The sequence below is a fragment of the Hydra viridissima genome, unplaced genomic scaffold, assembly GCF_058129835.1.
Source record: "Hydra viridissima isolate aposymbiotic clone 2 unplaced genomic scaffold, HvirCarnegie_v1 scaffold_3, whole genome shotgun sequence".
Lineage (NCBI taxonomy): Eukaryota > Metazoa > Cnidaria > Hydrozoa > Anthoathecata > Hydridae > Hydra > Hydra viridissima.
Genome location: NW_028324302.1, coordinates 20,651,027 through 20,664,422, shown reverse-complemented (window position 1 = coordinate 20,664,422; position 13,396 = coordinate 20,651,027). Strand labels below are relative to the sequence as shown.

General features: G+C 30.2%; 1 protein-coding gene and 2 pseudogenes across 2 annotated transcripts; all 3 read right to left on the bottom strand.

Moving 5' to 3' along the window:
- Positions 1-248: 248 nt before the first annotated feature.
- Positions 249-13,178, bottom strand: LOC149891391 (uncharacterized; annotated as a pseudogene).
- LOC149891393 (uncharacterized) lies at positions 1,528-2,918 on the bottom strand (annotated as a pseudogene). Its single transcript, XR_016450702.1, has 2 exons — positions 2,790-2,918; positions 1,528-2,678 (listed from the first exon to the last, which is right to left on the bottom strand). The product of XR_016450702.1 is annotated as an uncharacterized LOC149891393 (transcript).
- On the bottom strand, positions 2,958-3,602 carry LOC149891392 (uncharacterized). Its single transcript, XM_090080996.1, has 2 exons — positions 3,213-3,602; positions 2,958-3,053 (listed from the first exon to the last, which is right to left on the bottom strand). The coding sequence occupies exons 1-2, from the start codon at positions 3,600-3,602 to the stop codon at positions 2,958-2,960; spliced, it is 486 nt and encodes a 161-aa protein (XP_089937122.1).
- Positions 13,179-13,396: the final 218 nt, after the last annotated feature.

The window sequence follows — 13,396 nt, the reverse complement described above, 5'->3', positions numbered from 1 at the left end:
CACGTCCAAATGAAACACCTTTCGTCCGTCCATATTAGACGTCCATGGACATTCTTTTTAGACATTTTTAGGACGAATTATGACGTCTTGCGGACGTCCAAATTAAACTTCTGGTCGTTGTATTCGGGCATTATCTACACTAAAATCTCGGAATAATAACTTTTTTGAAGTTAAAAATATTTACTATTTTAAATACAGATTAGATAATATAAATGCTATAACAAAAAAAAAAAAAAAGAACTTTTATATTATTTATTTTCTTTTTGCAATTTAAGCATTGCTTGTTATAACAAGTCGCCAACGAGTGTCTCGATATTACCTACATCAAAACCATCTTTTTCTGGAATAAGCGCTTCTAAAACAAGCAAAATATAGAACTATTTTTTACTTAAATGTTTATATTTAATTAAATACATACTTAGATTTTATTATAACTTTTTTGTTCTTTATAGTTACACTCAGTAGAAACATTACAACTTAATTTTATATGTAAACTAACTTCTTAAACATTCGTATAATGCTGTGGCTACAAATGTCCATTTTCCCTTTTCCCTTTATCCCATCTTTACTAAAACAGCTTTGCAAAGGTTGTGTCATGCTGTTGGACACATTTTTAACTATTCTACGTGGCGTTGAACCACCAACACCTTTAATCAGTGTAATCTAAAGAAAATGTTTTATTAAAGTTAGTTAAAAACAAGTTGCTGCAAACAAAGACAGTAACTGTTTAGATCAGTGTTGGGATGCTTTTAATTCAAATGAACATAAACTTTGTTTTTAGTTTTGAGCTGTGTTTATAGCGGTAACATTTTAAATTTTATTGATTAGGGTAGACCGGGGCACGTTGGCCCGCTTTTTTTTCTTTGATTCCTAACTTTTTCGCATTTCGTGTTTTATTTTGTTTCTTAATGGGAGAAGGTTGCTAAAACTATATAAAATAAAAAAATCTTTTATTAAAAGCTTAAATAAACTTGTGAAAATTTTTAAAATGCTTTATTTAAGGTGATGTTCCTTGGGCCAATGTGCCCCTTACTTGGGGTAAGTTGGCCCATGGATTGGGGCAGATCGGCCCTCAAAATAATTTCTAGTTAAATTTGAGGTAAGAAAGGTGCATACAGTGAAAACAATTATATATAAATGAACAATCGTTATCTTATCATAGCATTTAATATGGTTACATACATTATAATATTTAGTCACAGATTAGTCACTATCTTCATCTAATGGGACTTAAAGATCATTACAGTATAAACATTCATAAAATATCTTTTTCTACGCAAGTCATATGTGCCCAATGATGGCAGATTGAACACTGAATCCACTCTGCACCTGGAAGACTGTTTGAGAAAGGTTTGAGGCATCTAAGACACAAAACATCTTCATTCTCATCTTCAATCTCATCTTTCTCATCTTTCTTGTTTGGTTTCTTTCTCTTAGTTTGACAAGATTGAATCTTGCTGGTTTTAGAATTATCTGGATCACCTACTTTGGTAGATAATAGCTTTTTAGTAAACGTTTTATTTTGTTTCAAAGCCCTTTCTATTTTTTTTCTTTTGATGTCTTCTGTTCATGTTCCAAGACTTTTTTAACAGGGGTATCTGTTAATATAGCAGAAACTCGTTTCCGATTTTTAGGCCTATTTATTCTCTGTTTTCGAGGCTTAGCTTTTTCAAAAGGCCTTACTTCTTCAGGAGATGGTGAAAGTAAAGGGTTAGAAGTGGCACCTGGTATTTTATTTAAATCTGGAAAATTTTCTTCCTTTGAAGTAGACAGAAAGGCAGTCGATTTATTGAGATCTGCAATGGAGAAATCAACATCAGGATCTGGTCTATCTGATGTATACGACGGCAAAAAGTCACTTTCTGAAAAAATATCTCTGTTAAATGGATAAACTCCAGTTACTTGGAAACCACTCATTATGTTCCTTGGAGTTATAGCATTAGGAAGTGCTGTTCTTACTATACCAGGTACATCATAGATAGTCATAGGTCGTTTGTTTACAGTTATCCACGCATCACATGCTGAGTTAACAAACTTTTTAAAAGGACCATAAACACTTCTATCCAATGGCTGTAGCTTATGGCTACAGTGTGGTGGAAAGGATAAAAGTGTGATCCCATTTTCTTTGCAAAAATCAAGAACTGGTGCATCAAGATGAGAGCTGTGGTTGTCAATCAAAACTAGACAAGGACGGTTGTTTGAGCAACGTGTGTGAATGGCAAAATGTTTGATAAATTTTAAAAAATTTTTCTCTGTCATCTAGCCTGAGGAATGGGCTGATCCATCACAACCTATTGGTCCATCACGAATAAAGTGGGACTTAAAGTTAACTCTCGGAAAGATAAAATATGGGGGCACACTATTACCAATCGCATTAACTGCCAAAGCCATAGTCACTAATGCTCCTCTTTCAGCAGATGTTACTCGACCTATCTGGGGAAAGCCTCTACGAGCAACAATACGGTCTGGTCGTTGCACAGTTGTAATTCCGGTCTCATCAATATTCCATATGTCTGCAGGGGTTACTTTCAACCTTGTCAAAACATTATTTAAGTTGTCAAAAAACAATTTAACATTATGCTGATTAAAGCTAGTGCAGCGGGCTAAACTTGTTGCTTGAGGAGAACGAATAGAAAGTTTTGGATGCCTCTTCAAGAATCCTGCAAACCAATCACAACCTGAAATTTGTAACTCTGTCCATGATTGGGGAATTTTTCTGCTGCAGGCAAGAGCATATGTATATGCAAATCGTCTGACCTCCTTAGGAGAAAGACCATAGTATATGTCACTTGCTTTCATAAGGTATTGCTCAAGCAAGTCTTCCTGCTCAGGTTCAAATACCTGAAAAGAAAATAGAATTAGCCTACACATTGCATAAACATTCTTTTTAATTATTCCGGTTGTGTTTTACAGTTAACAATGAGTGCATGGGTCTTTACTAATGTTATAGAAACAAACTATAGTCTGACCTCCTTAGGAGAAAGACCATAGTATATGTCACTTGCTTTCATAAGGTATTGCTCAAGCAAGTCTTCCTGCTCAGGTTCAAATACCTGAAAAGAAAATAGAATTAGCCTACACATTGCATAAACATTCTTTTTAATTATTCCGGTTGTGTTTTACAGTTAACAATGAGTGCATGGGTCTTTACTAATGTTATAGAAACAAACTATCAAATTCAAATCAGTAATTAAACACAAAAATTAACATACCTGAAATCTTTTGGCATAGCCAAACTTGTTCCAAGGTTTTCTGTTTGATTTAGGAGGTTGTAGATCTCTTAGTATAGTAGTTACTTCATTAACTTCATTTGGCTCAGGCATGTCAACAGTAGCAACAATCTGGCATTCATTTTTATTATCAGAAAATGAAGGAATCACTGAGTTCTCATTAATCACCTCAGTTTGAACAGAAGCATTACTAACAGAAGGTAATCCATTGTACTTATTGCAATATCTTCCTAAAGTCTTCCGTGGGATATTGAACTCCATACTAACTTTTCTTATTGATCTTTTATATTCTGTAACTTGTGTTACTGCAAGTAACATTGTATCTTGTGACGCTTTTCCTCGCTCTGACTTGCGAACATATTTTCGCACCATTTTTAGTTAGATCTAAAAATATATTCAAAGTATAATGTTACATTATACTTTGATTACACAATTCTACATTATTAATGTAGAATTGTTGTAAAACTTACGTGTTAAATATTATATTACATACTTACAGTTTTTTAAATTTTACTTTTTTTAATATATTTCATATTAATTACATGTTAGTTATGTTTTTAAATATGAAAGGTATATAAAAGATTTATATATATATATATATATATATATATATATATATATATATATATATATATATATATATATATATATATATATATATATATATATATATACATACATATAATATAGAGTAAATAGTGATTATTTTTCATTACCTACACACTATGAAACCTTGATTGCACTAACAAAATTATTAAATGCCCAATTATTTATAAGGATATATCTTCCCTGACATATTTGAAAGCTGGTTTAGAACTGATGTGTGTTGAAACTTACAATTAGGTACTTATTGCATATTAACTTTTTTAAATATGTATTATTTACTTATTAATATTACATGTTTACATATTTAATTTTTTTAATACTACAAAAACAAAATTACTTACTGTTATTACATTCTTATATAAATTTACATATTCCCAACATAGTATGAGATTCTAACAAAATTATTAAATACCTAATTGATTTATTAGGCTTAATTCTTATCTAATGTTTTGAAACTGGCTAAAAAGTCTCAATCAGATTAGCGTTTTAATAAAAACATTCTATCACTGGCATTTTATTCCATCACAAACAATTTAATATGAATTAAAAAATGTGCATGCATAAACGGGGTACGTTAGCCCACATGGCCAACGTGCCTCGTTTGTGCTGGGTCAACCTGCCCCATCGCCATGTTTAGAGTAAAAATTACTTTTTTCTTAACCCATCAACAGATACTGTGTAACATTGTATATTAAAATAATCCTTAGGCTTTAAACTTCAAACAAGATACTTACCTACAGCACTACTGTCGAAGAATGGTGAACACAAACACATCAAGCAAACTGTTCAAAATATACTTCAGCTTATCCAAAATCGATAAAAATATACAACACTGGCAACTGTACTCAGATATCAGTGATACTTCTGAGGAATGAGGGGAGGAGTGCTGTCAACCTTCCCCTTGATTCCTAGCGCGCCGAAGCGCATAGTCATAGAACTAACTCAAAAGGGCCATCCTGCCCCTAGGGCCAACGTGCCCCGGTCTACCCTAAAGTTACTTTTCAATTTAGTTTTCTACATTAAATAAAATAATAATAACAGTAACAAAACTACCTTCCGAAACCTGCTTTACTGGAATTTAATCAATTTCCTCCTTGTCAAACCTTTCTAATTTGTCAAGCGGTCCTGTAAAAGTGCTATCAGCTATGAATCCTCTAGGTCCTACCTCATTATTTTCAAGAAGTTCAAGGCGATCAAGGAATTTCTTTTGAGTTTCCTTAATTTGATCAAACTTCCATAAAAATAGCATTTTGGAATTCTGAAAATAAAAGCTGAGATTTTAATTAAACATTTCTATACATTCATTTTTCAAAAATGACTAAATGCGAAATATTTTAATTAGATTTAATTAGTTTTTTTATATGATAAATTTTATCTAAATACTATCATGTTTTATTATGACAAATATTAAGGAAATATTAAGGCAAATATTTCAAAAGAAAAGTCCGTAAACAGAAAATATAATTCGATATGAGTTTTTAAATTTAATAGTTAATGCAAGTAATTAAAATAATTAGGACAAGAAGGCAAAATGTAAGGTGGCAAAATATACTTTATCAATGAAAGCACCACAAGTCCTTTAAGTAACCATTTTAAAATTCCATTTGAATTTATATAATAAATTAGAAAAGATAGAAAAAGAAAAATCTGCAATTCCAGAATTTACAGAATTACGTACATTATTCGTTATTAAACGGTGACACTGGAGAAATTACCAAAAAAGATGATTGGAAACCAAAAGCGAAAGCCTTTTTTTAAAACAATCTTTTTTAAAAGCCATTTTTTAAAACAACTTCATCATCAACAAATTTTGATTGAACTTTTAAAACATGTACAGTACTTACATAAAAATTACCTCCTCTCATTTTTATCTGAACAATCATTTAACGCATACCTTCCGAGATCAAACTTTAAGGCAACTGGCCTAGAATTGCCACAAATAATTTTATCATCAAAGAATTCCCAGTAAAAATCTGCACTTATCAGAATATCAATATCTACAGGGTCATTTAGCTAAAGTTAGACCCTTTAAATAACAATAATTATTAAGAGCAAATTCTATATCCTGACCATTTATGGGGGCACAGATGTCCTTAACAAAACAAGAATAAAAACAGTATGATAATTTGACCTTTTGATATTAAATTAAACTCTCTCTAATACCTCAGTTTCACTGTGATTTCCATATGTATTAATAATAATTTTCTTGGAGTCTAACGTTTTTAAGTTCAGCCATTCTCGCAAAGATCAAATAGAATACGTGGAGGATGACTAATTATCTTTGAGACTACAGTTTTCATACTTTGATAACAAACCAGCTTCTAATGAAGATGAAGAACTTTCTTGAACACCCATTTTTTCGATCGAAGATTTCCTTATACACAATTTAAAACAATTAAAACATTTCATTTTAGACTCACAACTTTCAGCAAAATGTCCAATCCTTAGATGTTTGAAACATCTTATTTTCTTTTTTAAAACTTGCTTTCTGTCCTTTAAACTTATAACCGTTTTGCATTTTTGAGGCTTGTATTTTGAATAGCTTTTAAAATTATCAAACTTGGCTTTTGGCTTTAAATTTCCGTTCGAATATAATATTTCAACAGTAAAGTTTTAATATTCTTCTTTATTAACTTGACTTTTTTCACGAGCTTGAATCTCAGTTCTCAAAATATTTAAAACAATTTTTATATCCCAGCAGTTATCAATATTGGTAAATTCCCTCGCGATAATTAATCCTGCTTGACACTCTTAAAGATTCCGTAAATAAGTTTATTTTGGAACTGGACGTAGATCTTCATTGCTATCAATTGCACACATAAAATTTTTATGAAACATTTTGTAGTTTTCAGGTCTACCGGTAAATGATTGTAATTTTTAAGATAGAAGCTTTATCGTTGAAGTATTTTCGTAAGAGCTGTTTACTTAACTATCTGAGTTTGAATGTAACTTATTGTTTATAAACTAGTTTATCTCTTATAATTTGACACGATAAAAAATAACAGTCAGTACTTCTATCTTCTTGCTCCTGAAATTCTGTTTCCTCTTCAATCAATTTTACAATTTCTTCGTTTAAATGTTAATACTATTAAGTTTGTCAATCACCATGTCAAGAAGACTAGCAAGAGTTTCATTAAATCATTAAAGGAACTTAAATTATCATCCCTCTTAAATATCTGACCTAGAATACACTTTATTGAATTAATATTAGAAGTACGAACTCTACGTTTGATAACAATGGAAGACATTTTCTTAAAAAATGATGAACTAAATTAATAGAGATCAATAATAATAACAAACAATGTGACCAAGTCCAAACTTGTCAAACTATTTTGTCAAAAACCAGAGAATAAATGAAAGAACCAAGAAATAAGGGCTATAAAAAAGGCCTCATCTGTATATCAGTATCAAAAAAAAAAACACTTTTAAAATCGTGGGGTCCGATATTGTATTTGAATGTGCTCGAATAAATGCAATTATAAGTTGTATGGATGTATCTATATATATATATATATATATATATATATATATATATATATATATATATATATATATATATATATATATATATATATATATATATATATATATATATATATATATATATATATATATATAAACAAGAGAGAGCATGAAAGAGCTTAGCTAATTATATACAAAGTCGCGTCACTATTATTTGAGTTATTAGAGCCACAATACTAAACAAGAAAAGCAACAGAATTCTGAACGCTATCGCAACATTCTTCATTTCTTCTTAAAATTAACAGCTATTTTAATAGCGGATCTGATTTTGCCAGATTGTGAAGGTGCCAAAACATTGATCCCATCTTGAGATACCTGTCGACAAATGGTTACTGCTTTTTTGGTTGATAACTTTGAAAATGGTACTAATTTGATTGCAGTTTTAGATTTGTTGTACATTTTGCTTGTACTTATGGCCTGTTCTTCAGAATCTTCAGACTCTTAATATTCTGCCTGTTTCTGATTGCTGCTGTTGCTGCTGTTGCTGCTGTTGTTGCTGCTGTTGCTGCTGTTGCTGCTGTTGCTGCTGTTGCTGCTGTTGCTGCTGTTGCTGCTGTTGCTGCTGTTGCTGCTGTTGCTGCTGTTGCTGCTGTTGCTGCTGCTGCTGTTGCTGCTGTTGCTGCTATTGTTGTGATAGGCTCCAAGGACATTTTTCTTCTTTTTGATAGATGGATAGTTTTTGAGCTTGCAATCTTCCTAGTTGTATACCAGACCTGTCTTTTGCTTTCTATCTGAAGATTTTAAAACCTTTTGTCCCCACTACAGAGTCATTCACCATCTTTTTTGTGATATCAAAAACTTCATTCAATGAACCATATTATTTTTGGTTTACACATTTATTATTGATTGGTTTTCAACATATGATCCATTTTTGCGTGTACAATTTGAATTGATAAGTTTGGAAAATTTAACTTCTTTTGTCATAAGCTTGTTACTTCTTTCTCAATTTGTTTGTGCGTTCAAAACTACCTATATTGGATTCCCCCAGGAACAGATAGCGGCCAACAACTTGGACTTTGAATGGTATCCTGCTTTTATCCTCAAATGATTTTTCTTCAAGTGGAACACCTCTTCTTTTCTTATGTGACCTATGAAATCGCACGAGCTCCTTCGTCCAAATCATCTTATATGGCATAATGAATAAAAATAATACTTAGATGTATTTCTGAAAAACAATAATGATTATTATTAGCCTTATCAGAGAGCTTATATACTATAATTCTTGCTAATTTTCTTGTAGAAGACTCCAGAATGTGCTAGAAAATTCCAGAAATTTGTTTAAAGTTTAAGGAAGTTCAAGAAAGCTCTAGAAGGATGTAGAGAGCCATACTTATACCATTCGCAACAATTATTTGTGTACCATTTTAGAATTATCGATACCTGAAAGGCAAAGGTCCTAAATGGCATTTTTATTTATTTTTTTTTTTTGTAACTTTGTTTGTTATTGTTAGTCTTTTTTTTTTTCCCAAAAGTAAGAGCCTTTACATCAGGTTTAAGGTGTTTTAAAAGAAGAATTCAAAAAGCCCCATTTGTAAATATTTTTAAAATATGTTTGAGTTACACATTTGAGACTATTGATGAAGTAATACGAGAAGGATTTTTAGTAGTAAATATCGTTATCATTTCATTTATACTTTTCAATTAAGAATACATAATATTATTGTTAATTGTATTAAAATTTTGTTTTTTAGCCTAACGTATTCTGAAGTATTAGAAGCCTAAACTCGAAGTCTGAACTAATAGTCTTCTAACACTTTAGAATACGTAAGGTCTAAACAATAGATGTCCGAGCAGTAAGTTTGTTTAAACCCGCTAGATTTGCAGCAATCAAATGAGTAAGTATACATGAAAAACTCAACTTTTAATCACCCGAAAGTTTTGTAAGTTATGATTATGATATGTACTCTAATTGCTACTAATTTTATTCATTTTGGTGTACAAAATCAAATACTTTCATTTAAGGTCATCTTTATAACTGAATTTAGAGATCTTTGAAACGTCTAAAATGCGCTTGTTCGATCGGGGAATGCTTCAAGGTTCTGAAAAATGATAGGACCCCGTCATAATTTTACTTCTCGTGTAATGTTTTTGCGCCCGTTTTATTCTGCTAATTCTAATATCTTGTATAGATTTTCATTTACATTTAGATTCCGCACAATAGTGTATAGTGTTGTGTGAATTAAAGGTGTTTAGCAGCCACAGACTGTGCGTATCATAATAATATTACCGATCTTTTTTTTTAAGATGGCATACTCCATTTAGGTGGCATACTCCATTAAGGTGGCATACTCCATTAAAATTTTTTAATTGAAACCTTTTTTGAAACCTAAAATTCTGAATTGAAAAGAAAATATTGTCAAAGTTAAAATTAACCATGTCAAAGATCTTATTAAGAGAATTGTAAAATTATGGGTAATTATTCATCTAAATATAATGGGGCATATGGGAAAATATGCACATCGCAACTTTCTAAAATATCTCATGTTCTAATCAAGTATTCAAAAGTTAAACTTTGACCGTAGATAAAAAACAGTTTGATCTATGCAACCTGTTCAATGTTTTTAAATCTAATTATTTGTTTCCTAGCAGCATTACAAGAATAAATTTAAATTAGCAATTTTTGATTGGTGAGACCGCATTATCTAAAACTCTACAGTCTTTTATAATTTACTTTTAGCAGGTTGCATACGTCATATAAAAAAACACATGAACTAAAAATCTGTTTAAAAACTGATGATTAGAAATTGAAATAGCTTTCGCTATTGCAGCCATTTATTAAAAAATTCCGAGAATTGTTTATTAAAAATTCCCATGAATTATTTAAAGATTTTGAAAAGTAATAATTGATGCTCTTCTGCCAATATCAAAGTTTGCAATAACATCAAGTGTTGTAAATTTCAAATGTAGGGTAAGGTTGCTAATATTGTACCGATGCCTATATTATACTTTTAACATAACTCGTTATTTTTACAACCCACAAGAAATTTTTTAATTTATTTTTTATCTTTGCTGAATGAAATTAAGTAGTCAACTGTTTTTTTTTGTCATCCAACTGCATTAAGGCCATAGTAAGCTCTTGTTGGTTTGTTATTGGAGATTTCTTATTTTAGGTTTTTATGGCTAAGCGTATTTCACTAAAAAAAGCAGAAGATATGATTTGTTCAGTGTATTTATGTTAAAGCATAATTTATCTAAATTCAAAATAAATACCTAGAATTTAAAATATATTATTTTTAGTTGTCAAATTTTTAAATTAACTTAATATCAGATTAGTTGCGTAAATTGTACCTCAAGGCATATCCTAAATTGTACCGACGCAACCATTCTGACCGCTAAAAAACGCGTGTAAAGTTTAACAAATTCCTTTTGTGATTCCAATTAGAGAAATATCCATACTTACAATACGAACTTCACCACTTAAACAAAAAAAGAAAAAATTTCAATATTACTCTTGTATTGACAAGCAGTCCTTAAAAAGATGCACTCTCTAGTTCAGTTTTAACAATATGTCAAGGCTGGTGTCATGTTGACTGTGCAGGTGTTAATTAAAAACAGACACAATATATCTGAAACTTTTGCCAAAAATAATGTTTTTATGTATTTTATTTTACAATATTTAGTGTGGTTGTTTTTAAAACAGATATAGTATATATTGTTTTACATTATTTAGTATAACTATCTTTAATACCTATCTTCCTCCTCTATTCTAATCTTAGCTAACCCATTGGTAAACATACAATTTAAATAAAAATTGTACCATATGTGGTGATACCTATTTTCAACATTTTCCAGAAGAAAAAAAATTCAAGTTGCATAGAGTTTATTAAATAAAAAACTTCATTTCATTATATTTAGGGCAGTTAGGTGTTATGTTATATCAGAATATTTCCAATTGCTGATTTTATAAAAACCATTCTTTTTAATCAGTTTTTTTAATCCCTAAAATCTAAAATCATAAAATATTTGCGAAGTTGTAAAGTATTTGAAATCAAGAAAGTGGTACAATATTGGATTACAATGGTACAATTAAGGATCTAGTTTCCTTAATTGTACTCATAGCGCTATTTTTTTAATTTGATTCTTCGAGACTTAACGCTTTTTAAATTTTGAGGTTTTTTAACATCTTTACAACAAACAATCCCTAAATTATGAAATACAGTTGAAAATCCATCTTTCCACTCAGTAGATAGCCTACATTTTTAAATTTGGTCTTAGGGGGTACAATATTGGCAACCTTACCCTAGCATCGAGCAAATTTTAGTATTCCTCAATCTTTCCCATATCATCATATTATGACTCTCATTTTGGATCTGAGTTTATCCATGCATGTATTTTGCAAGGAGTTCACTTTCCAGCTAAAAAATCTAAATTTGGAAATCATATTTGGACAAAGTAATAATTTCAACCGTTTCTATGGAAACTGTTGGGGGCAAGTTGTCAATATCAGAAATTTAATTTGAATTACATCTGATTTGTAATTTTCTTCTTCCTCTAAGTTTTTTCTTTTGAATAAATTATAAACCTTTTACATCTGCACGTGCCAATGTTCATTTCTGGTTTTGCCGACGTCATTCTTTTTTAACGTCAAGTTTTATTAGGATAGAAAGGAATTTTTTGTGTGCATTTGATGATAATTTAAAGAAGTATAACACAACATTTCTCTAACATAAAACTTATAAAAATTTAACAAAAAAGTTCATTGATGTTTACGTTTACAGAAAATTATAAAAAAACGATGGACGTAAATATATTTGTCAAGTTTTTATATTATAGTTAATAAAACACCGTATAAAAGTGCTACAAAAGTTGCCAAAGGGTCTAAATATTGTTCATCGTTTTTTCTTTGATATTACTTTTAGATATAGTTTAGTCATTGGGCAAACCGTTTGATTATGCTTGGTTACGCTGGAGTGTTATGGTGTTGGGTTGCTCTCAGTGTTGTGTGTGTTTGTGGTTCGTATTTGGTTCGTGTAACGGCTGACCCCTAGACTAATGCTTTAGAATACGTAAGGCCTTGCCTAACCAAGTACTCCCCAGACAATCAGCCTCAATCCCAATCTTCCAAATTCCCCTTCCACATAACCCTTGACCCATAGAGTTATGTGGAAGGGGAATTTGACCCAACAAACAAAAAACACCAATAATCAAGTAAAATATTCGCAATACTGTAAAGATCTGCAATATAACTCAAAGGAATTTTTTAAATTTACATATGGTATTTTAATATTTTTTATACTTATTTCATTGCAATATGATATTCTTTTTTAGGTCTTATATATACTATTAATTCTGGGTAAAGCATTCTAATACCATTATAATTAGCTATTTTAAGCAATACATTATCCGGTTCATCTGATTCCACTGATTCATCATCTGATCCATTATCACGTTTATATTCAGAAAATGCTGTTTTCTCTTTTGTAGCTTTTTTAAGTTATATCATTGCACTTATGGTGCTGTTATGAGAGTTTTTGTTAAAATCTTCCCAATTTTATATAGTAGTAAATTTTTTTTCATTTACTCTTAATTTATTAAATGGCATTGTAATAAGGTTGATCACTTTATTTAAACATGAAATTTTATCTTCCGTGTTAACTTTTCATAATCTCTATCAGACTTCTTTTTAATGATACAATTAAAACCATCTAATTCATCACAGTTAACTGTTTTGTGTTCATCATATTTAATAGTTAAAGGGTGTTTATTGCTATGTTTAGGCAACTTTTTATTCTTTTCCATACAAACCCTACTGTATAAATATAAATACTTTGTTTAAATTATACTTCCTATAATATCTAACATGTCCATTCCTTCTCCCATCTTTTTTAAAGTTTTTAAATACGAAAGTCTACAAAATAATTGATCACCACTGTGTAGTTTTGTGGTATAATAGATATTTTAGGTACATTTGATAGTTATAGTTAACCATCTCTTTAAGAGGTGGCTAACTTACATTTACAAATGATAATTAAAACATTGAAATTAATTTATTAAAATAACATTATTGTCAATTAAACGAGTTCATTATATAAAGAATT

Bases quoted from the DNA above. Each gene is read 5' to 3' on its own strand.
- LOC149891392 (XM_090080996.1), bottom strand. From the start codon at position 3,602: ATGGTGCGAAAATATGTTCGCAAGTCAGAGCGAGGAAAAGCGTCACAA. The intron at 3,054-3,212 runs GTATGTTAATTT...TTTTCTTTTCAG, and splicing joins GCTATGCCAAAAGATTTCAG to GTATTTGAACCTGAGCAGGA.